Source organism: Hyposmocoma kahamanoa, unplaced genomic scaffold (genome assembly GCF_003589595.1).
Source record: "Hyposmocoma kahamanoa isolate Upper Pololo Valley unplaced genomic scaffold, ASM358959v1 272, whole genome shotgun sequence".
NCBI lineage: Eukaryota > Metazoa > Arthropoda > Insecta > Lepidoptera > Cosmopterigidae > Hyposmocoma > Hyposmocoma kahamanoa.
The window spans coordinates 218,583-243,213 of record NW_020653772.1 but is presented as its reverse complement, the minus strand read 5'-3'; the positions used below and the strand labels follow the sequence as shown (position 1 = coordinate 243,213).

Genomic DNA, 24,631 nt, shown 5'->3' with positions numbered 1-24,631 from the left:
TAACTTTCGTTAGATTTACTATAAACATAGTATTTCTAAGCATGGGTAGTGAATAAGGTACCTATGTATAAAGCGCCTATTACGATATATGATTTAGTTCTAAGGAAATAACTGAAAAAAAATATACAATAAACTTTACGACTTGCACATTTACTTGCTTTATTTTTATCCCACTTTGTTACACAATACTAATACAAATTAGTTGCTGTGGAGCTCGCTGTGAAAGAGTTCGTCCAGGGATGTACTGGCACCTTGTCTATTTCTGCCGAAGTTCCGATTTTGAAGGGTAAAAACTCGGATTACAAAACAATAGGCAAATGGAGCATACGCAACGTACGAAGTGAAGCCGCTTTTCATTTAGGGCTATATTTCACCGGGACACCATGGCGGCGCAACCAGTTGCGCCACCGTGGTGTCCGTAAGCTACCAAACTAGACACCATGCAGACACCAGAGTCGCCACACCACATTGAGACAGTATCAAAATGGACCTCGAAGAGATAGCACTACTGCTGTATGTACGTAGGAAAAGAGAGTACAAGAGAAAAAAGAAACAGTGGTGGGTTCATCCTCATTTAGCCGATCGCTGTAAGAAAGGACAATTCGTCAACATATACGACGATCTAAGAAGATATCCGGATAAGTTCGAAATTATCCATCGTATGCAATGAACAAACAATCAAAATATTAAAATAAGTAGTTTAAAAATCAAAACAACGTGCACGCGTGTTGCTTGCAATGAGGTGGGGCGTCACTGGCGGCCGAGTGAGTGAGACACCATACAGCGCTATAGTAGTTAGTGGTGGCGCGACCAGCGTGGCGGCGCAACCAGTAACATTCTGTGCACGCGTCCGAGTTGGTCGCGCCGCCAAATTGGTTGCGCAACCAAATGGACACCAGGTGAGTTAACTCTCTATAGAGCTTGATAAAATCTCATATTTTGAACGCCTAAACGCCACTTAGCTCCCATGCCTATAATCTAATGGGATCCATGAGTAATGTTTTCGCCGCTATGCTCCCATGAGATCATAGGATATATTTTTGTCTTTAGACTCCCAGACTAGTCTGTAAGTAAGGAAACCTACTTTTGAAATAGTCTTGAAACTCTGGTTATTCCTGATAGGTATTTCCGAATCTCTACCTTTTTTACCAGTACGCGAAAATGCGGCAAAACTGAGTCTCTTTTGTTCTATTACTTTGTTTATTATTTCTACGAACGCGTAAGAACGTAACGTGGCTCCGTCTAGTGGTGCGCAAGGATATGTTTCGGAAAATAAAACAACAATAATTTATAATAAATCTTCCAAATAGCATATATTTTAGAAATAAAAAAATACAAGTACAATAACGTAACTCTTTTTAAGCTAAAACTTACAATCTAAAAAAAAACCAGATTTTTTTACTGGCAACATTTTGTGACCGGAAGGTTGTAAAGAAAAAACATTATACAACTTATAATTTATTTTTTCATATTACATTGCCTGTTGGAAAATACATTTTTTTCTAATATACGGGGATGTTCACGCCTACCTACTTTTTGTGATCAAAGTTTTTCGAACACCCTCTATAAAGGATAAGAAAGTTTATTTGTGAGGTTTTCTCAAAGTACGCGAGTAAATTGTCATCTATGTGGTTATAAGTTCCGAGTAAACTGGCCAATCCCTTCGGAATCATTAGTCTACTTTCTTACCCAAACGGTCCACTTCCCCAATCGGTCAACTTGCTGAAATGGTCCACATTTAAAAACAGCATATAACCCAAAGACAGAAATCCCGGCAACGCGTCAAGCTATAAAAATTATAAACTTGAACTTTATATAAACGATGGTCTATTCAAGTTATACGTAAATTAATTTTCATTAACATTGTCAGCCTATATCATTCTAATACATTATTTAACATAATTTTCACGCTCATCAGTTGGCTACTGCAATTTAAAGTTTACCTTACTAATTAAGATACAATGTTCATATTTAATGTGTCATTTTTCTTGATTGCAGAATTCCTCTTCATAAGTTTCCGTAAAACCCGAATAGCTCAATATTATGTGGCACACTGTACTTTGTATGGTGTTGCCATATTTCGTATCCTTATAACACCAATAGAAAATAAATTTATTACTGTTGTTTTCTAGGCCCTGTCACGAGATTAATGCTGGTAGTTCGCAGATGTGAGCAAAATTGTTGACCGTTTGTTACCTTCGGAGTTTGAGAAAATCTTACAATTAATTATGGCGTCGATTCAGGTACCATGAAAACATATCTGATAATTCTGTTATTATATGCGTCTCTTCTGGCTGTATATGTGTGTATTATTAAATCATACATTCAATTGCCAGTTATTTATAACATCGCAGTTATCTATCTCAACGGTTTTGTATTAAAGGCCGAAGTTACACGAGCAGCATTCCGACTGCAATGCAATTGCAAAATAGTTTTGTGCAGTTGGCACGACTGCATGACAACTGCATCACAATTATATCACAATTGGCGATTAATAGTACAGCTTGCAGGGAGAGTGCTGTTGCGTGCATTGAAACTGCAATGCAATCAAAATAAAATATATATTTTACAATCGGTTAAGGGGTAATACTGTAATAAGGACAACTGTGACGAAAATTCTTCTTCAACGTAAATAGTATTGTACCAAATAAGGGGATGGAATTGTATTCGATCTACACGTATTAGCAACTGAATTGACGCCTCAATTTTGTATTAAAAAATAAAATATTAATTAACCAACTTGTCATTTTAACAACACTAGAACTACTCTAGGTAATGTCAAATTGCTTGGGTCCTGTCAAAAACTTTATTTTTCTATAAACGAATATTTGAAAAATATCATAATATCAATTTTTAATAAATGGTGGTCTTCTTTTTAAATATTCGTCCATAAAAAAAAATTAAATAAAAATATTGTTTTATCCAGTACATACGAAAAAACATGGACCCTATTATTTTTTTAAAAACAACTCAAAATGTACTGATATTTTTGTAGTGTAATTATTTTGACTGCATTTAACAAACAAGAACAGACACAACAATATGTACGTACTAAAAAGACAAAAGAAAATGAAGAAAAATATCATAAAATAATAAAAGGTTGAATATCGACAATTAAACACGAAAACATCTAAAATTATATTTGTATTTTAAACGGTGGGTTACGTATTGTGGCCGCTAATTGTTTTGTACAGTTAAGGTTTCAATTCAACTCTACGTTACTTACAATAAAGACGGTCCAAAGTCAAAAGTGTCAAGGATGATGTGCTCTTTAATTGACAATTTTATATAAAAAAAAGTGATAATTTTCACGAATAAAATTATTTTTGGACCCTGAAAAGAAAGCGGAGTTCACTGAATTTTGTGTTTTAACAAGTCGTCTTCCGTCTCCTAACTGCGTGTTTAATATTAAACGAAATAACACGATATACAATATTTAAATCAGGGACAGTGCCGGCTTTACCTATGGTACAGGGTGTGCGACACATGAGCGTAGGATCTTAGCCCCAACATCATTTATAGTTACACCATTTGCACCCGAATTTTCGATCACTGGGGAAAATGTAGCTGTAAGTATTCCATTTTGATCGCGTGCTTACTAGAGGGACGGTATTGATTGCACCCGGGTGCTACATGCTGCGCTGCAAGGAGACTGTGTGACAAAAGGTAACATAAAAAGTGTTCCACTAGATTCTAACCAAACTGTTATTTTAAATAAACTTTTATTTTACTTTTTATTTTACATTAAACTTTTTTACTTACTTTTTATTATAAACAGTCAAAATAGTTACACTTTTCTTTTATGTCACGAAAGAAAAAAGAATAATTTAAAAAAATCTATAGTAGTAGGCTATTTTCGAAATCTTACATAGAATTGCTAACATATAATAAAAAGCACTAACATAGCAATACCAAATTCATTAAACGCTAATTCCTTTTGAAAATAAACGCTGTAAATATTAAATAACTAACAATTAGTAAAAACTGGAGAGTTTAATTTGGACGATTTGAAGAGGTGTATTCTGACTACAAAATGGCAGCAAGAATGCAGTCGGAAGGCTGATTAGTTCGGTGAAATCACGGGCCATGGGACTTGTCAATTTATATCTCAGGATGACTGCAACTGTTATGGACAGGCGTGTCGATTAACACCAGCCGCAGGACTCGTTCGTCCTGTCTTCGTCATTTGGTATTTAAAAAAAGCTGGCGCAATGATATCATAAATGTATTAATTACAAGTGACGACAGCGTGTAGCTAACGTGCAGTCATGTAAACATTCATCATGTAAGTATTCTGTGCGACTACTTTCCGACAGCACTTAAATTGCAATTGTGTTGCAGTCGAAATGCAGTCAGCGCAATTATAACTATAAAAATAGCTATCATAAAACCACTACACAGTCCAAATAAAACAATACAGTCTATGAAGTTTAAAAAAACAGTAACTTTCAAAAATAAAGATTTTGTTTAAACATTTGGCATTACTATATTAGGGGTTATATATTTGTTTATTTATAAATTGATATACAATAATGTAGTGAGACAAAAACCATTATGAATCAATTTATAAATCGTCTGAAAGTTATCTCTGGATGTATATTCAGGTCGTTAAAGTGATTTTCGACGCTATCGTTATAAAGTATTCAAAATGATTTTTATACAACAATTTTTAGTACATTTATGAAAGCACAAAATGGCGTCGGGGCTACAAATTAAAACAATGGCCCCCAGAAAAGCATTATATGCTGGATTCACTGTTTAAAATTGCAAAAGAATATACCAATAATAAGTAGAACATATTATTATACAAAATGATCGAGATAATTTTATTATACAAATTGATCGAGTCTCTTCCTAAGTACACATGTAGTTTTACAATAAAATTTAACTATATAAAATACGTGTTCATAAAACTATTAAAGGTGGTTAATTCTTCAAAAGCTTCTTTACTCTTTAAGAAACACTAAAAACATTTGATTTTTTCATAAGTAACACCTTAATTAAAATAAAAAACAAATCAATACTTTTGTCTATAAATAGATTTTATTTAAATTCATATAAACCGCAACTTGATAATTCATAATTCATTTATAATCATAAAATACCTTTACAATTGGCTTAATAGTTACAATAGAATTTAGGAAATAATATTTCATAAGTGATAAAAACATTACGTATTGATTATACGTATTTTGATAAACAGGTAATAAATTCGTCAAAATTATCAAATAAAATTATAGACCTATCGTCGTTTACAGAGGGTTTGAATTCGCAATATGAAAACGAAGGTGTAATATTTCTCGATCAAATTGTATAACAAAAAAAGGAAAATCATAAATTGAACTGGCAAGTCAAATTCATAAGGAAAAAAGAACGAAAAATGTCAAATTTTTAAATAAAGAATCTACGTTTTAATAGCATTTTATATCCTATACCTAACGCGGGTCGAACGCGAACTGCCCCACTTTTGAAGCGCCATCTATGAAAACGTGATATAGCAGCCGTTTTCTTGGAAAAAATAAGTAACAAACTTTATGCACTCTTTAAAATTCTATTCGCATCGTTTGACAATGGACATTTATTTGACATCAAAGAGACATTAGTTCTTGGAAAATTTAAAATTTTCTCTAACGAAAAAAGTTTTAAAATTACTTACCCTTTGTGGCACTGATATTCCGTATTTCCGACTCAGTATTACATTAAATTTTCACAGATAAAATTTTCACTGAACCGGAAAAACGAAATGATAATATCACCGGACTGTCGCGGTACACACAGCTGACTGAATTTTCGAGAATTATCCAGCTAGATAACACAAGCTCTGTAGGTACAATTAAAATAATAATGTGACAACCTTATGTACGCTCCGAGTGACGTGCAGGCATTATCATAGGCGGACTGCATTACACGTATATGTATTAAAACTCGCACGCACAAAGCTGTCCGTACCGTCCCGAATCGCAGTCGCGTCATTTGCGTGACCTCATCCCCAGCACTGGGTTTATTGATCGTTGGTGCAGCCATATATCATCGGTCTTTTGTAGAAAGGGCGAAAGCGCCATTTTGGAAAAAAAATCAGGGAGCATGTTTTAGGTTTCAACGACTGTATTAAAATATTTACGTCCTGTTTTAAACTTCAATTATGATTTTAATTAAGTTTAAGTTTTAAAATTCAATTCAGCTGTTCCAACGACACGTAAAATTTTTTCGGATTAAGCAGATGGTGTCGGATTACAGAAGTTCGGATTATCGAGAATCCACTGCACTATCGAACACAAGTCAATATTGTGTGTTTTAATAAATTACCATTACCTAAATTGTTTCACTTGCGTTGATATTCTAGTACTTATTTTTTCCAAGACCTACACAATCTTTAGATGCCAAAAGGTGGGAACTTGCAATAAACTTGACATTAACTTTGACAGTGACATAAATCGACATATCTCTCATAGTGCTACCAACTTACAAGTTTTAAAGTTATCTTTATAATAAGCACCGACAACTTAGAAAGAAATGATATAAAGGTGACGTAAGTAATTTAAGTTACGATGGATCTTTAGGTATAAAACGAGATGAATAGATACATAGGGGTGAATAGAACTATACTTCTTATTATCAATATTATTATTAAGAATAAAAGACTTAACGATAACGTGCTATAAACGTTACAACTCTCTAATAATAGTAGACATTGTCATCATTGTACACATTAAATGCGAATCTCTATTCACCCTGAAGTCCCTATTCACCCCGTTAGTCTTGTCAGAATTCGTTGTCAAATTGGGTAGGTATTGTACCTCTATACCTTGATGCCTTGCGAAGAACAAATATAGCGCAAATTGTGCGACAGAATTGCGTACGCGCTTAAAATTACATCGCCCTGGTAAGGCACAATGCATTTTTAATTTTTCGCAATCAACAGTTTAATTTCTGCTATAGACTTAATTAATTACAGACCCTTTATAACCCTTCTTTTGAGCTGACACTAGCGCCCTCTAACGGAGAAAAACATTGTTCATACTTGTATATTAAAAAATATAAGGTTTTGAAATAGATAACAAGCCGTACAAAATGTTTGTTAAACGACAGTTTTAAACCTCGTAAACGGCCATTTTAATTGAATATGTTGTATGTTACAACGTTGATCTATCTCTTTCTTTACGACAACCGATCTCTTGCTTTACAGTAACCGATCTCTTTTTTTACGTTGATCGATCTCTTTCTGTACGCTGATCGATTATTTTTATTACGATGGCGAAAGAAGAAATTTGTTCTTAAAAATTGTGTTAGTGTATGTACTAGTTTCAATGTAGTAAATTTCCTTGAACCTTTACAGAGATTGTTTAAACGCATAAAGTATATTGTCTGAAACAGGACATAACACTGTCTTTGTCACTTCCGCAGCATTCTATAACGTTTTGTCTCTCTTTCTCACAGTGTTATTAATCAAACCTCTTCTTTTCAGATGTACGTATTTAAACGCTATCTATTTCAAAACCTTATACGAATCTAAGGTCTATTATAAAGTAAACTAAGAGCTGAACGCCCTAATTGAAAAATAACCTTAGATATTATTTTAAAAACGTCATATCCCTTCACGCTTTGAACAATTTTCAAGTATTCTATGGGTTACGGATGACTGAACAGCGTTAGAACTCAAAATTATGGGAACTGTGAAGAGAGGCGAATATTGGTTTGTTTAAAAATATAAATACGCGATTTTAGATCATGTGTAGCAATCCTATTACATTGAAACTCTGTCTTTTTTGAAGATGCGAGTACAATGACATTTGCAGAGTTGCCAGTTTTCGTAAAATTTCAAATAGTCATGTAGTAGTTGTCGACAGTTTTATCGATAGATTGTGAAAGTAGGCAAAACTTTTTTTGCCTAAAAATGACTTGTGAATGTTACAACGTTCAAATAATTACTAATTATTGTATTCTTTATTACGTTAATGTATTCTTTATTCTTATTTCGACAGTTGGTGTATTAGTAAATCAATTTTTAGTCATACACATTTTAAACTAACGATTAAATTAAAATTAAAAATTTTAAAATATGTCTCCTATTTGTATTTTTAATACAAATGCGATTTAAAAGAAAATCGATAGTCGATATAACATTTATCAACTGCAATCACTAGCTGCTTGCAAGTGGGCAATACTTTTGCGCAGTGGACTGTCATTTTACTCCGTCTTCAAAAAAGACAGACTATATATTTTTTGTTACGTATTTTCACTAAATCACATCAATTTCGACATACTCTGTCAATTTCCCTTGGATTTAATTATCAATACAAAAATGGAACGGTAAGAAAAATACCGTACCGTATCAGGCACGGTATGCTGAAGGTGCTGGTTCGAATCTAACGGATCGAAGGAATTATTCTTAGTGTTCAATCTTTGTATTAATAAAACTAAGTTGTGGAGTAATTTCACAAAAAAATAATTAAATATTTATATTCCGTATATTCAGCATCACGTAATTTTTTTAGCTTTTCGGTGCCCTGATAATTTCTCGTACACCAACTCATGTCAATTTTCACTATATACAGGGTTATTTTTAAATGACTAATAACCTCGCAGGACTACATTACTAACATCATATACTACAACTTTTGTTCCATGACTTTTAATAATTCGTCAGATTTTACTTTCATACAAAAATAAAAATATTTAATCGTATGCTCTAAACGATTATTAACACTATGCGGTAAGAAAAGAACACGATAATTGGGCTATGAGGTCGATGCCCTATGTAAACAAATCATCCGATGCGAAATGCACGAAAGGGAATGGGCGGGGGGAGGGAACGTACCTACGGGCGCGGGGCGTCGGCGGCGGTCAGTCACTTTGATGCATTCGCGTCGTAAATGCACATGTTATTTATTGTTTTGTAACTCTAATTGTTAGCACGATGACGTATCGCTATTCAAGTGTAGAGTATACATACGGAAATGGTGCAGTTACTTGCTATATGTGGTGACAATGTGTCGGAAGCCTGCCGCGAATATGGAAGACGATTTCCTACAGTACTTACACCAAGCCAAGTTACAATGTTAGCTGCCACACAGCGATTAAGAGATCACGGACAATTTTACCCTAGGTCCAGGATTGTGGATTCAGTGTATTGTCAACAGCACATCATGTTACAGGTTTGTGTTCGAATATCGTAGTATATCGGAACTAGCTCCGCCAATATTTAGCTCGATGTGCTGCCATTCGTACAAACCCAGCAAGCGAGTTAAACGTGGAAACAAGCTATTAATTAACTTCTAGGTATTAATCACAAGAATTGTGCTAGCTATTCGACGTAAAAGATGTAGGTCATTTCGTAATAATAATTGTTAAATAAATTGTATTATTTGTAGGTATTATTTAGCCCTTGCGTAAAAAGCGCGGGAATTCCTACCGACAACAGCACGCGGCCGGGAGGCGTTGCTATACATATGTTCAATTACTACTATACAGATCTAAAACATGTCAGATAGCACAGAAAAAATTTAAAAGTTTGTTTTCGGTAAATTTATTGCGTTTTGTAAAAAGTCGTAGAACAAAAGTTGCTCGTTATAATGTTAGTAATGTAGTCCTGCGAGGTTATTAGTCATTTAAAAATAACCCTGTATATGTATATATATATCAATGTGTGCTATTCTACTGTCAAAGCGTGGAGCGATCGTTCGGTGTTTTTAATTTTATATACATAATAATAGAAAGCGGTAGAACCTCACGATTACAGTTATACGTAATGAAAGCGAAGATGGCAGTGTAGATTTGTAGGTTTATCTGGAACAAAGAGAAATATTTTTAAATAGGCAAACAAGTCATTCAAAGGCAAATCTATAATCGCAACTGACAGAATGTCTTTTGAAACAAAGCTTCTTTTGTTTTAAATAATAAACTCTGTGTCGCGGGTGCTGCGGACACACGCATCGACAATCACAAATTACACCATTCACAAGGTGTAAAATGTTGCAGTTTAAGGTAAGTTTTACATTTGTTAACCGACTTCAAAAAAGGAGGAGGTAGCTGTAGCGCCCCTTGTGAAAAAGTTCGTCCAGAGAAGTAATGTAAGCAGTGTTGGGCGTTAATCAATTAAATTTCAATAACAAATTCAATCAGATTAAAAAATCAATTCAATTGAAATCAATTGCAGTTGAATTGATTTTAATTGCTATTTAATTAATTGCAATTAATTTTTTTAGTTATTCGAAGAAACAATTGAAACTAACAATTAAAACCGAAACTACCGAATAAAAGTGTCATTACCCCTACCCCCTAAGCGACCCACTGACCGACCCCCAACCGACCCCCTAACCCACCATCTGACCCACCACCTAACCCACCCCCTCACCCACCCACTCACTCAAAATCGTATCCGCCATCTTGGATTTAGAAATGAGTGCCATATTCGTAATGAGCACCCCAAAATACCTCGAAAACGATAACCAACTTGCCATTGTTTGAAAAAATCGTGCCCGCCATCTTGGATTTAGAAATGAGTGCCATATTCGTAATGAGCACCCCGAAATACCTCGATAATGATACCCATATTGCATTTACTTGAAAAGTCGTGTCCGCCATCTTGGACTAAGAAATAAATACTATATTTGTAATGAGCACCCCCAAATACCTCGAAAACGATACCCAACTTGCCAATATTTGAAAAATCGTGTCCGCCATCTTGGATTTAGAAATGAGTGCTATATTCGTAATGATTACCCCCAAATACCTCGAAAACGATACCCAACTTGCCATTGTTTGAAAAATCGTGCCCGCCATCTTGGATTTAGAATTGAGTGCCATATTCGTAATGAGCACCTCGAAATACCTCGAAAATGATACCCATATTGCATTTACTTGAAAAGTAGTGTCCGCCATCTTGGACTAAGAAATAAATGCTATATTCGTAAAGAGCACCTCCAAATACCTCGAAAACGATACCCAACTTGCCATTATTTGAAAAGTCGTGCCCACCATCTTGTATTCAGAAATGAGTGCCATATTCGTAATGAGCACCCCCAAATACGGCGAAAATGATACCCATGTTACATTTACTTGAAAAGTCGTGTCCGCCATCTTGGATTTAGAAATAAATTCTATATTCGTAATGAGCACCCCCAAATACGACTTTACCGTCCCCACTCCGTCGTTAGTGGCATGCCGGGAATACTTGGCATGCCAACCAACCCGTGACACAACCCCACTCCACACCCAACACTGAATGTAAGCATTATTGCGTTCCGGTTTTGAAAAATAAGGGTGCAGGTGAAATTACGGGCACATGGGACTTGTCAACTTATGTCTCAGGGCAGAGCGCAGTGGGAGTACTACTCAGATCTTTGCGTTTTGAAGCTGTGAGTGGCACTGCAACTGTTATGGACAGGCGTGTAGCTTACCATCAGGCGCACGACTTGTTCGTCCCGTCACTTGATATTGTTAAAAAAATAAGTTCACAATTCGGCTTTATATTTTTTGTGTGTATTTTGTTACACAGTTACTCTGTCATTTATGAACCGATTTCGACGATTCTTTTTTGTTACAAAGGTACCTTACCCTCCCCTCAATAGAGGTCTCATTCAGGGCGCAATATCTCTGTCCAGCACCCCGAGTCGATTGGATATCGTTCACGAATCGAAGGGCGCTTTCCGAGCTATTCAGAACATTCGAGTTAAACGTTCGGAAACGATATCGTTATCCAACAGCGTTTACAGAGTTTGTCGGTATTATACATTTATAAAGGATACAGAAAGGAAGAAAACAAATATAAAGATAATATACATAAATAAAAGTAGTGTAAAAAGAAAAGATAATACGAGAGAATACTGAAATAATAATTACGGCTGCGAGTTATCGGTTAATTCTAAAGTTTCGTTAACATAAGGTTTAGTCAAAACGGAAATCCGGATAACCGCGTAAAGCAAAAGACAGTCCAAACACAACAACAACATTGTCTTTCCGGAAAAAGGACGTTCTCTAAAAGGTTTTGTGTCTGGACCCCGATTCAGTCTCATCGATATTTTAACCGAATCGTTCGATGGATATCGTTCTCGAAACGAACTTTCCGAACTATTCAGAACATTCGAGTTAAACGATCGATTTGGACTCGGATTGGATATCGTTATCCAACAGCGTTTACGGAGTTTGACGGTGAAATAGATTATAAGAAAAATGAAAATCCTTTCATATACATTTTGAAGACTTTAAAGGCCGAAAATATAGAAATGCATTAGCCTGGTATTAAAATAAATTAATAAAATTGAACAAAATCCAGACTTTATTTAAAAAAGAGATTTCCATATTACATTCTTGCTTTGTAAACAATAGGACGTTCGGAAACTTTCATTCGTAAACTGTGTTCTGAATAACGTTTGTAGCTTATTCCGGTCGAGAAGTTCGAGTAATCGTACGGATGTGACGTCATTTCGGTTAGGTTTCGAATACGACAGTTTGACGTTCGATTCGGTTATTGTGAATAAAAATCGTACGATATCAAATCGATAGAGTTATCGTAAAGTTCTGAATCGACCTGCTGCTCCGATAAGATATGGTCAAGTCTGCAGCGAGAAAACAATCTCACAATAATTATTTTCTCTTTTTGCCAAAAAAATATTACAACAATTAATTTTTTTGTAAAGGAGTCACAAAATATTTTACCTCTAGGCGGGCTGTGGCGTGGACGACTTCTTCTTCTCTTTCTTCTTCTTGAGGAACGAAGGCGTCCGGAGGCCCTTCTTCTTCTTCTTGTCCTTCTTCGGAGAGTCCTCTGTCGATACTTCCTTGGAAGGAGAGCCCTGAACGAAATATGATGTACTTTAATTCCAGGGATATGGTACAACACGTTATGAATGCATGCAATACGTGTTGTTATTGTTGATGTTATACTTGATGTTATAGTTGGCGTTAAGGTCTTTATTTTTATTTTTTATATTATGTAGGCAGCAAACAAACGGCTCGCCTGATGGAAAGCGGTCACCGTCGCCTCTGAACGCCTACAACATTAGAGGCGTCACGAGCGCGTTGCCAACCCTTTAGAACCCTTCTCAAATCCCTTTTGAAGGACTCCGTGCCGTATTCCTGCGGAAAAACCCCAACAAGGAGTTCATTCCACAACCTACTTGTATGTGAAAGGAAGCTCTTCTGAAACCTATATAGTTGGGCGTTATAGTTGGTGTTATAGTTGATGTTATTGTTCGTGTTATAGTTGATGTTATTGTTGGTGTTATAGTTGATGTTATTGTTGGTGTTATAGTTAATGTTATTGTTGGTGTTATAGGTTTTATTAGTGTTGTTCCATATATTGTATAGAATTGAGATGTTCAAAAGTCTTACCTCTTTACTGCTGTGGGAGAATGTGCTCTGATGCGCGTCAGAATGATCACCATTCACTGTATGCTCGCCTGGACATAAAGTAAAAGACATATTAATACATTTTCATACTCAATTGATAATTTCGATAATAACTACTAATTGTGAAATAATTTGTGTCAACCAATATGCGTCCTATTTGTTGGTCAGGATTTCTGATAAGCAAAGATCAGAATAGGGTAAATATATTTGTCTAAACTTCCAAGGAAGTGATGCACAAAGAGTGAATAACACCTCTCTCTGATATTCCGGAATTATTGTATATATATTTTTTATGGAAACTAGCAATTATTTAAGTAGGGTAGTATATTAAGAAGAATTTACATTGAATTTAGAGGAAGTAGCATTTACTCGATGTATATTACTTGAAGTTTGTGTTGTTTGTCCTCTTGCCTATTCTGATAGCTGCTTCTAAGTGAGGTTTTAGGCTATACGCCGGTGTAATATATATTAATTGAAATGACGACAAATGTTAAATGCATAAAATAATAAGATACTTGCATGCATGTTAAGGTGACTGTACTTCAGGCTCATTACCCATAAGAAAAGATGTGTAAATAATTTATAGAATTTTCTTATTCAATGAATGCCTTTTGCACTGTGATAAGGCTTATTATATATCAGCTTAATAGAGACACATTACTCGACATGCAGGTTTCCTTGCAAAATGCAAAAATAACCAAAATTAAATAGCAACATAGTGACATAGGTAACATGGCCACGTGATATCTGTATCGTATGGATCTGTTGCTACTTCTAAGTTGCTTTGAAAATTTGCATGTTAATTTTGGCAGTTTGTCAAAAAGAGGAGCGAATTGAGCCGGTGAATGTGTTAATTTCACACCTAGAACAGTGTCAGTGTTAAAAATAATACAGGTCGTTTAAAAAACACGTTTAAAATTCCTTCGGGTAAACCTACTCGTAACTTTAAAGTACTTTAACCTGGGAACAAATATCGAATTCCTAATTAGTTTTAATTTATTCCATACAAATTATCAAGAGCCACGAGTCATGACATATGAGTCATTAGACATGACTTATGAGTCATTAGTCATGACCTATGAGTCATTAGTCATAATTCACAACTCTATTATTTAAGGAAACACAGGTTACATTAAAGTTAATAGTAGCAAAAAAAAGTATAGTTTCATGGCCTGATCAAACATCAGTAATACAAACATATTTACTAAAAGGTATATTGTCTATGTACTAAAAATAATCAAAAAACTAAGCAAAATGCAACACATTCTTTTTCAACTACTGTTACATTGACATAAGCTCATAAAAATAAAATTTTAAACGAATTTGATAAAAAAGAACCTGTAGACAGATATAAGTTCCAAAGCGTACTCACCTTTCATGGTAAGAAGCACAAAGCTCTCGCGAAACCACCCGAAAGCTTAAAAACCATGCAATTGCCCAGATGTATCTATTTATAAAGCGACTTCATTAACAAATAACATTTTCAGATTCTTTAAAAATAACCGTGCATAGTATACAGGGTGTAACCGTTAAATGTGCCCAGGCGATTATTCGTTACCTAATGAGTAAAACATCATCAATCACTTTTAAATTTAAAATTGGGACTATACAAAATTGTAACGTCAAGCGCTCCCATACATTAATATTTTAATATTCATCGAGACGCTTTGGTTTGAAACAACAGCTTTGAATACAACATTAAGTCACTTTGTTTTTATTCAATTAAAAGATAGTTTTATTACTTTATTTATAGCAGTTTCGTTATATGTAAACTTATTGTAACCTAATATAATAATGAGTCAGAATTCAGATTTTTTTTTTAAATATGGCTATAATTTTTAAAAGCGACTTCAAGTAATGAGTTCATTATTTATATTCTACTGTAATATGTTAAATACATTGGGAAAAATGATTTCTAAGGACCTAAATTGCGTATTTTTTCAAACTAATGTTTCGGGCTCTTCATGGGTCGAATGGTCACGACTAACCTATATATATTTGCGATAATGAAAACCACATTTGAAATAGATAAATCTCTAATCGCCCTTTGACAGGGCCCATATAAAATTTTCACGATAACAAATATCAACAAAAGAAACACCCTGTATAATGAATTCTGTGGGCAAATAAAAACAAAACACAATGCAGAGTTAAAATTACACTTTTAATAAGTAAACAAATTCTCAAGCATACATTACCTTTATTTAGTTTTGTAACTCATGGAATAATATTTTAAAGATATATGCAAGACGGGACAAGATATCTTGAAGAAAATAAGTCGGCCCAAAGATGTGAATTTGTAATACTTTATTTGGACTGATTATCATACTTCTTATGTGCTCTATTATTATCTATTTTGTGTATTCATGCAGGACGCAGCCTGAAAGACGAGGATCCATGGTCCTTGTTTAGCTGAATATCTTCTTGATGTCGACAATTTCGCCAAACTGGTCTAACAAGTACGCAACTAACTGGACTCTCTGTCTTTTCTTAAAAGTATTCAGATTGGTAATAATTGTTTCGATAAAAAGCGGCCCAAAAAACATTCTTCTTTTAGAGCCAATACACATTAGACCACAAAAAATTACAAGTAAGTCTCTATTGACAATAGATTTTAACAATTTTGTTTACAAAGCATTTTTACATTACTGTATGTCTTCTATACATATTAATAATGGACGTTATGCCATTGATATACAGCAGCGACGGGTAGATATTTCTGGCAAGCTTAGCCACTGGCAGATTAATAACTTACAAGTTTATTAAATAAGTTGCGGTTTTTTAAATAATCAAGAAATAACATTTAAATACCAACTGAGTTACAAAACTATTTTACACAAACCTAAGGGACTTAACACCCTAAAACGCAATAACACAAAAAATAATTGTACAAACAGCATACAAAATAGTGAACACAAAAACATGCTAATTATTTTCAAAAAAAAAAAAAATGAAAAGTAAAAAAGACACGACCATTCCCGACCGTTTCTGTTATTCGCGTAAAATTATTTTTACTTACCTTCCTTTTAAAATATCTCAAATTTACGTGAAGCCTCTAAACTTAAGAAGATTGTTATGGAGATAAAAAATATTATATTGTCTTTTTTGAGGGCGGAATAACATGACCGGAATAAGTTGCCAGTTTTCACAAAATTTTATATAGTCATGTAGTTGTAGTCGACAGTTTTATCGATAGATTGTGAAAGTAGGTAAAATTTTGCCATACATGTCTGAATTGTGCATGTTACGACGTTCTAATGATCACTAATGGCATTATTTTTCTTTTGACAGTTGGCCTACTAGTATCGAAATAAATTTTTATTCAAATGCATTTTAATAAAATATAGGCTGAATTGATTATCTATATTAAATTAAAATGAAAAACTTTAAAATATCTCTCCTCTTTGTATTTTTAATAAGTTTTAAATGCAATGTATGTATGTACCTACGAAAATTGACAACTCAAATGAGTCTTGCCCAGCAATTGGACGAATAATGAGCCAATAATGATTCAAATGAAACAAGTTCAGTCGAATTATTGCATAAGCATGATTGACATTCAGTCGATAGTCGATAGAATATTTATCGCCTGCTAGCTGCTTGTAAGCGGGCGACACCGATCTGTCATTTTTACTACATCTTTAAAAAAGACACTATATAATTGTCTTTACAATTTTTGAAAATACTGGTCCAAAAGAACTTCGGACACAATTCTACTACATAACAGCTTTAAAAACTGCTGTCAAATTTCGAACTTTCCAATTCACTTGGATCAAAACTTTCTGACATTCTAAACTTTGAAATAATTCTATAAAACAGAGTATCTTCGAATGGTGGCCAGCTACCATACTGTCTTCTATGGACTTTAGTATGAAGATCCATCCTGGAGTCATATAAGAGCTTCTTCTGTGGCTCCTCAAAATGTGTGTTATTGCTTTCACAAGTAGTGTAATCTGTAGACGCGCAAGCAGTTACAAAACTATCTTGTATAGTTGTCGCTGATTTTTTGTTAGATTTTTCAACATTGTTTTCTGATTGGTGGAAAAGTTGTGACGTTTCAGGTAAATTGAAATTATCTTCATAAATGTTGAAGTTGTCAAAATTTTCCTCAGGAATGCAAAATCTATCGCAGTTTCTTTCGTAATACTTAAATTTACATTCCTTTTGCAAATTGTTTTCATTTGTATGAAAGTTTGTCTTCGTATCGTCAAAATACTGTTCGTGGATTTGAGTTTGTCTGTAGTCTTCCAAATGGCATTCAGGATTGTCAAATTCGTGCAAAAGTACACCTTCGCGTCTTATATTCTTCGAGTCTTTATCTAATGCTTCAAATTTTCTATCACGTTTCTTAGTTTTCAAATCGACACAAACAAAGCTCGGGATTTTATTTTCGTCAAAAAGTCTTTTAGGTCTCTCTCTTGCCGGCTCTCCTTCAATGCTTTCATCGAAAGATATCCAGTATTTAATACCCCCGCTATTTTCATTTTGTGACATAGATATTATGGAAGCATGTTTCACAAATGGAGAACCCAAAATGGTGTCATCCATTTCATAGAGTACACTTAAATCGTCCCCAACAAAGGTATCACTCGGGTTCCTAATGGGGGATACACTACAATACTGAAATACAGAGGTTTTTCTATTTGGTGAAGAACATCGACTGTAACACTGAGTATCTTCGACAAATGCCGTGTTCATATCTTCAGGGGTTTTTTCTAAAACGAAAGTTTCGTTTAAAAAATTATTAATTTCAGCACCACGTTTTGCATTCTCCTTGCATTGTTTACAGAATATATGTTTAGAAGATTCATCCAAAATATATTGAAGAATTTCAGATGCGGTCTCGCTACTGTCTCTTTCAATGAATGTAGTTTCAGTATTTGCACCTATTATTTCTTTAAAGCTACTTTGCACATTATATGTTGAATTTTCAGTATCTTTGTCATCTTCATTAAAAATGGCGTGTATATGTGAATTTTGCGTATCAAAACCGTCACTAGTGTTTTCTTGTTCAACATTGTCTTTGATATCTTCAAAAAAACTTTTATTCAAATCATGATAGTTCCCTCTTTTACAAAAATCTACGTTTTCCTCAATGTCATTTTCAGCTTTGTTGAAACCTTGTGTGTGCTTCGTTTCCAAAACACAATTTTCAAATTGAGTGCTCGTGATATCAATTTCTTCTAAAATTATACATGTAATTTTATCATTTACCATAAATTTGACATCTTCAAGTTTTGGCATATCATTTTTATGAATAGTGGAATCTATTTCGCACTGTTTTTCAATATCTACAGACATAATATTATGTCCAATAATTTGAGTTTCCTTGATTTCTTCATTTAATTCTACAAAATCTACTTTTGTAGTTTTCAACCTCACATTTTCAATATCATGGTCAGGTACTTCGAATGTAATGGATTTTTCGCATATTGCGACACTGTCTTTAGCGAAATTCTCTTCAAATAAAAACGATACGTCGCTTTCATCCACTTTCACATCTTCACTCGCGTTTACATACTTTTCATATAAATCACAATCAGACCAAAGAGGCTTAGCAGTAAAAAGAATATCTTCCATATCAGCTACTGTTACAACTTTTTTTGCTTTCTTCTTTTTTGGTGCCTTAATTTTTTTACCCAAAACAAAAAAAGCTTCATCAAATATATAATAAAGTATAGCCTCAACTATTATCGTAGATTCCAAATTTGTGTCACTTATTTCAGTTGCTAGAGTTTCATTAAAATCAATCAATTCCATATCTTGTATAATTTTTGCAATAGAAAAGTCTTCTTGAACCGATTCTGTACTTGAATGGGTTTTAGAATCAGAAGAATCAAAATAGGTTTGTGATTCAGTTTGCACTACAAAACACTCTTCGTCGTTTGGAGTTGATTTTAAAACAGTTTTAAGTTTTGGTTCATTGCCACTTATATAGCCTTCTACGATATTTTTTGAACCTACAGATGGTGTATCAGAGTTGCTGAAATAGTCGCAAGAAGCTTTAGCTTTTAAATCCAATACTGGACTGACTTTATCAATGGGTAAGTTGGAAATTTCATATTTTTTAATTTTCTTATTGAATTCTGTTTTCGAGTTTACCTGCGTTTTGTACAGTATTTGGTTTTCAGAATTATGTATTCTATTTAGGTTGACGTTATTGATTATTTCTTCTTCATAGTGCATACAATCGTGTGTATCAAGCGTTTTTGCAGCATCATGCTGAAGAGCTCCACAATTTTCTTTATTTGTATCTATTTGGCTTTTCTGTATTTCATTGTCTTGTCCGATAGTATAATTCTCTTCAGCAATAAGTGAATCTGGAGCTTTAACACGAAAAATGTGAAAATTTCTATGTTTAGGAGCTGTGATCAAGATTTTATTATCATATTTATAATCAATTTTATCCAAAATGTTACTAATAATGTCGGAAATCTCTTCGTATTTTTCAAATTCAGCTGTTGAATCAAAACTTTTTGCGCATACAGAGCTTATACTAGACCCTATGGAGGTTTTTCTTGTTAATTTCAAGTTTCCAGTAGGTCTTCCTGAAACCCCATCAGTAGATACATTTTCCTTTTCTTCAGTAATACCATCCGAACGTACAACAATATCACCATCAGATGCATCGTCCTTTTTCGTAAAGGTATCATAATCGTCCTTTTTCGTAAAGGTATCATAAGATAAAATTTCGAATATATTTTCACACATACTATTAACGATATCTTGTTGGTCCGAAACGCAAGTCTCTGTTTCGGTATAAACGTTTATAGCTGTCGGTACGGAATTAGTATGACTTTCATACACTGCCTTATCATAATCTTCGTCTTGAGGTATATTACTACAACGATTAAGTGAACATTTAGCTGCAAGTATAATTGAAGACATTTTTTTTATACCAGAATTATTTATTTCCAGTTTGAGTTCAATAGCTGTTTCCACTTTCGTAAAAACTTCGGTCATTATATTTTTGACTATTTCATTGCTATCTTCTGTCTTTTCGGAAAACGCAGTATCATCGTACACAGTACATATAAAAAGATGTTTGTTTCTGACATTTATATCTATTGCATCTGTAACTTTAGCTTCAATCTTATGGTTTTTATCCCTTTCGAATACATCAACTTCACGGCCATACTTTACTGTCCTTTTTTCGTTCCTTTCAATCACGTCTTGTACGTTTTTTGTAAAAAGGATACTGTTATTTAGAATTGAATCAGAATACTTACTATTACATTCTGTTTCAGTCACTTGTGGTTCTTCCATATTCACAGGTAGATCCTCCTTTGTTCCTATAAGATTTGTGTCAATACATTCCCTTTTATGTTCTTTCTTAGCTATTTGATCTGCAAAGCTTACATCGTTTTTCTCAGTAGCGTTGCAAGACAAACCAGAATCGTCATTAGAGCTTTTAGATTCCTCCAAAATGGGTTCTAAAACAATTTTAGGTTCTTTTTTCGCCGGTGACTTTCTAGGACTTCGAATGCTCTCTCTTCGAAGATAATCTTCGCAATAAAAATCTATGGGTACAGAGTAATCTCTGATATCTTTCTCTACTAATTCTTTGACTGGACTATCATAGATACTTTCTTCGAAATCGTCTGAAAAACTATGATACTCTCCTTCTGCCGAAGTGTTATTCTCTTCATTAGTAATTTCAACGCATTCAGCTCTAAAAATATCGCTCAAAGAACTTTTCACATCAAAAACTTCATTTTCAATCACATTTTCCTTTTGGATTTCACATCCTCCGCTTTTAGGAGACGACTCAGGAGTATTTTGATGCACAGTATCAAATTGAGTATTAGAAACTTCATTGTTAAGATCCAAAGCAGCATCAAAGGTAGGTTGTTCAATGACAGTTTGATTTTCAGATGAGAAACTGTTGACATCTGCCAGATAGTTATCTTCGTTAAATTCTTGACTCTCAACAAACTCTGTGTCAATTTTAGGTACTTTAAAGACAGGGACTATCTTCTCTTTAATTTTGACCACCTTTTCACATTCATCGAGACATTTTTGGGGTAGATTATCAACAGAGAAATAAATGCTACTGATATTTCGTTTCTTTTCATCTTTGACAACTTCCCATGCGTAAGAAGAGTTAGTAGCACCGCAAGATTTGCATTTAGGTAGATGATAATGAAAGGGCTGAGGATCTTTTATGTAGGAGTTTATGAAACCGCTGTGGGATTGAGTTCTGTACAATTTATTACTATTTGGCACTCTTTGATGGGGCAGAGACCGAGTACGATAGACGTAGTCTGACTTACACCTACCATCCCATTCTATAGAAGGTATGGAACACAAACTTGAGAGACTACTCAAGTTCCCGATCTGTAAGGGGTTACTTTCAGAGTTCATACGAGACGTTAAGCTCAGTTTACACTTTGGGTGTTGATCAAATTTTCTGAGGGTACTTTCGAAATTAGAAATTCGGGAATAGTCATGTGTGGAACGTTTGTTAGTTGACAATGCTTCGGAACGATCTTGGGTTAGTTTACCTGTAAGTGCGGGGAATTGGTTAGGTTTAAATGAGGTGCAACAAAAAGTGTGCAAATTACACAAAAGCGTCGATTCGGGTGAACGCCAATTGAACTTAATTTATCAGATTCTGTAAAGCAAGAATGTTTAATGTTAGAATCGACGCCAATGAGTAATGTCTCTTCAATAAAAACATTTCTATATCGAATGTGAACTGGCAACCGGTACTATCTAAATTTTGACAATAATACAGAATGAAGAAAAGAATTGTTTGCGTCATTTGTATAGCATCTGGTTAGATGTTAGTACAAGTTGAATGAAGTCGATTCTGGCGCCAAAATTAAATTTTTTTGAGATGGAATTTCTTGCAACGCTGCAGAGTATGAAATATTATAAAATGGTATTAAAAACTGAAATCTTTAGAAAATCGAGATAGTACCGATTGCCAGTTCACAGTCGATATGGTATATTTTTGCTAATAGCTAAATTCATAAAGAGAAATATGAAAAAGTAACTTGTTTCCCACTTTCATTAATAGTTTGATACATCTTGTAGATAGCAAAAATAAACCATGGTTTATTGTGAGCGAATAAAAGTTGGGTACGATTTTTACAGGGAAACAATAAAGAAAAAGTAGATACAAATGAAAAAGGATTAGATAATAAACTGACATACAGAACATTGAACAAGACCAAGTACGGAGGTAAAATAAAATGGATTTTAACGCGACTCTGGCCTACAGAGAAACAGAATATTGACAAGAATAATTAACTGAGACAACACACAGACGACATGTGAATAGCGTTCTGAGACTCAAACAAGACAAAATAGAAACAATACAAGACAAAACAAACGATGAAACGAACACTAATAATACCAGACACTCGCACAACAAGAGAATTCCTCGTACATGAGTACCGTGTTCACTATCCAGAATACCCAGATACAGATATAGAACAAAATTTCGAAAGGTTTTTTCTCCATAACCACTCAGACAATGAGGTCCTCGAAATAACCATAAGCCCCATTTTAAATAATTGTAAATTAACACAAATACAATTAATTTATCGTTTAACAACACTTTCAACCCTTTCGACTCACAATTATCACATCCAATCCCAAAAATTCATATTACATTCATTTATCAATAATGGCCTACGACCGTTTTTTTAATGAAAAATGTAATAAAAACCGTTACCAGAGACAGGCAGGTTTTAACCTATTTCTGCTCAAAATCGTGGGCACAAACGGAAAATTTAGACGAAAAAGAAGCAATTCTACACAATACCCACCTTGCAATCCTGTGGATTCTCACTACTAAGGATGCACGTTTAGTTTCGATTTCTATAAAAATCAATTGAAGTTCATACGATCAAACGATTTTTTGTATCGATTTATTTCAATGCGATTTTCAAGAGAATCGATTCAATAGAAAAGATTTTGTAATAAAACATCATCATCAATAATACAACATGCGCAAGTTTCAATTATTTATCTAGTCTTTTTATTTTGCTGCAGCATGAAACTGTAACATTGAACTCCACGAATACAATTATCATAACGTGTTATTTGAAGCTACTCACACTGTCAACTCTCTCTCTTTCTCACAGTTTAAAGCCTAAATTCACCATAAACGCCACAAACACCTTTCACATCTAAACTCAAACCTGAGATTCAACCCTGAACCTCACTTTAACCCCTCACCTCTAACAACGGTCTGATGAACAACAGCAGGAGGTTTGATAATAACCACAGGCTGCCTCGGCTCGGAAACCACTGGTGACGTCACTGATGACGTCACAGTCGACACAGAAGATTCGAAGAACACTTCATCGTCAGACAGAAGATTTGGATCGCGTTGGTCTTTTATAAAGGATAGAGAAAGGAAGAAAACAAATATAAAAATAATATACATAAATAAAAGTAGTGTAAAAAGAAAAGATAATACGAGAGAATATTGAAATAATAATTACAACTGCGAGTTATCGGTTAATTCTAAAGATTCGTTAACATAAGGATTAGTCAATACGGAAATCCGGATAACCGCGTAAAGCAAAAGACAGTCCAAATACAACAACAACATTGTCTTTCCGGAAAAAGGACGTTCTCTAAAAGGTTTTGTGCCTGGACCCCGATTCAATCTTATCGATATTTTAACCGTATCGTTCGATGGATATCGTTCTCGAATCGAAGGGCGCTTTCCGAACTATTCAGAACATTCGAGTTAAACGATCGATTTAGACGGTGAAATAGATTATAAGAAAAATAAATCCTTTTATATACATTTTTAAGACTTTAAAGGCCTAAAATGTAAGAATGCATTAGTCTTGTATTAAAATAAATTTAAAAATTGAAGAAAATCTAGACTTTATTTAAAATAATAAGAGATTTCCATATTGCATTCCTTTCATTCGATAACCGTGTTCTGAATAACGCTTGTAGCTTTTGCCGGTCGAGAAGCTCGAGTAATCGTACGGGTGTGACGTCATTTCGGTTCGGTTTCGAATACGCAGTTTGACATTCGGGTGTTGTGAATAAAAATTAAAAGAAATCGGTCGACAACAGAGTTATCGTAAGGCTCTGAATCGACCCCCTGGTTTGACAATATTTGTTTTTAATTGTGTAACAAGTATGTAGAAAAGAGTAACTCGAGAAACGTTGCTGATGTGGTTATCACATAGCTGCCTATTTACGTAGCTACATATTTACGTAATCTCGCAATCCACGCATTTCTAGGTTCTTTATAATCAATTTGTAGAATTGGACATAGTTATGCAAACTAGAACCAACCCACAAA

General features: G+C 34.2%; 1 protein-coding gene across 1 annotated transcript in view; it reads right to left on the bottom strand.

Moving 5' to 3' along the window:
- Nucleotides 1-9,629: 9,629 nt before the first annotated feature.
- Nucleotides 9,630-24,631, bottom strand: part of LOC113229067 (protein hu-li tai shao-like) — a 29,362-nt gene continuing 14,360 nt past the window's right edge. The window contains exons 9-12 of the mRNA XM_026462555.1: nt 23,539-23,697; nt 13,333-13,400; nt 12,658-12,794; nt 9,630-9,786 (exon numbers count right to left, since the gene is read on the bottom strand). Coding sequence (XP_026318340.1) covers nt 12,660-12,794; nt 13,333-13,400; nt 23,539-23,697 — 362 coding nt within the window. The 3' untranslated portion in view covers nt 9,630-9,786; nt 12,658-12,659. The remainder of the gene's footprint in view (nt 9,787-12,657; nt 12,795-13,332; nt 13,401-23,538; nt 23,698-24,631) is intronic.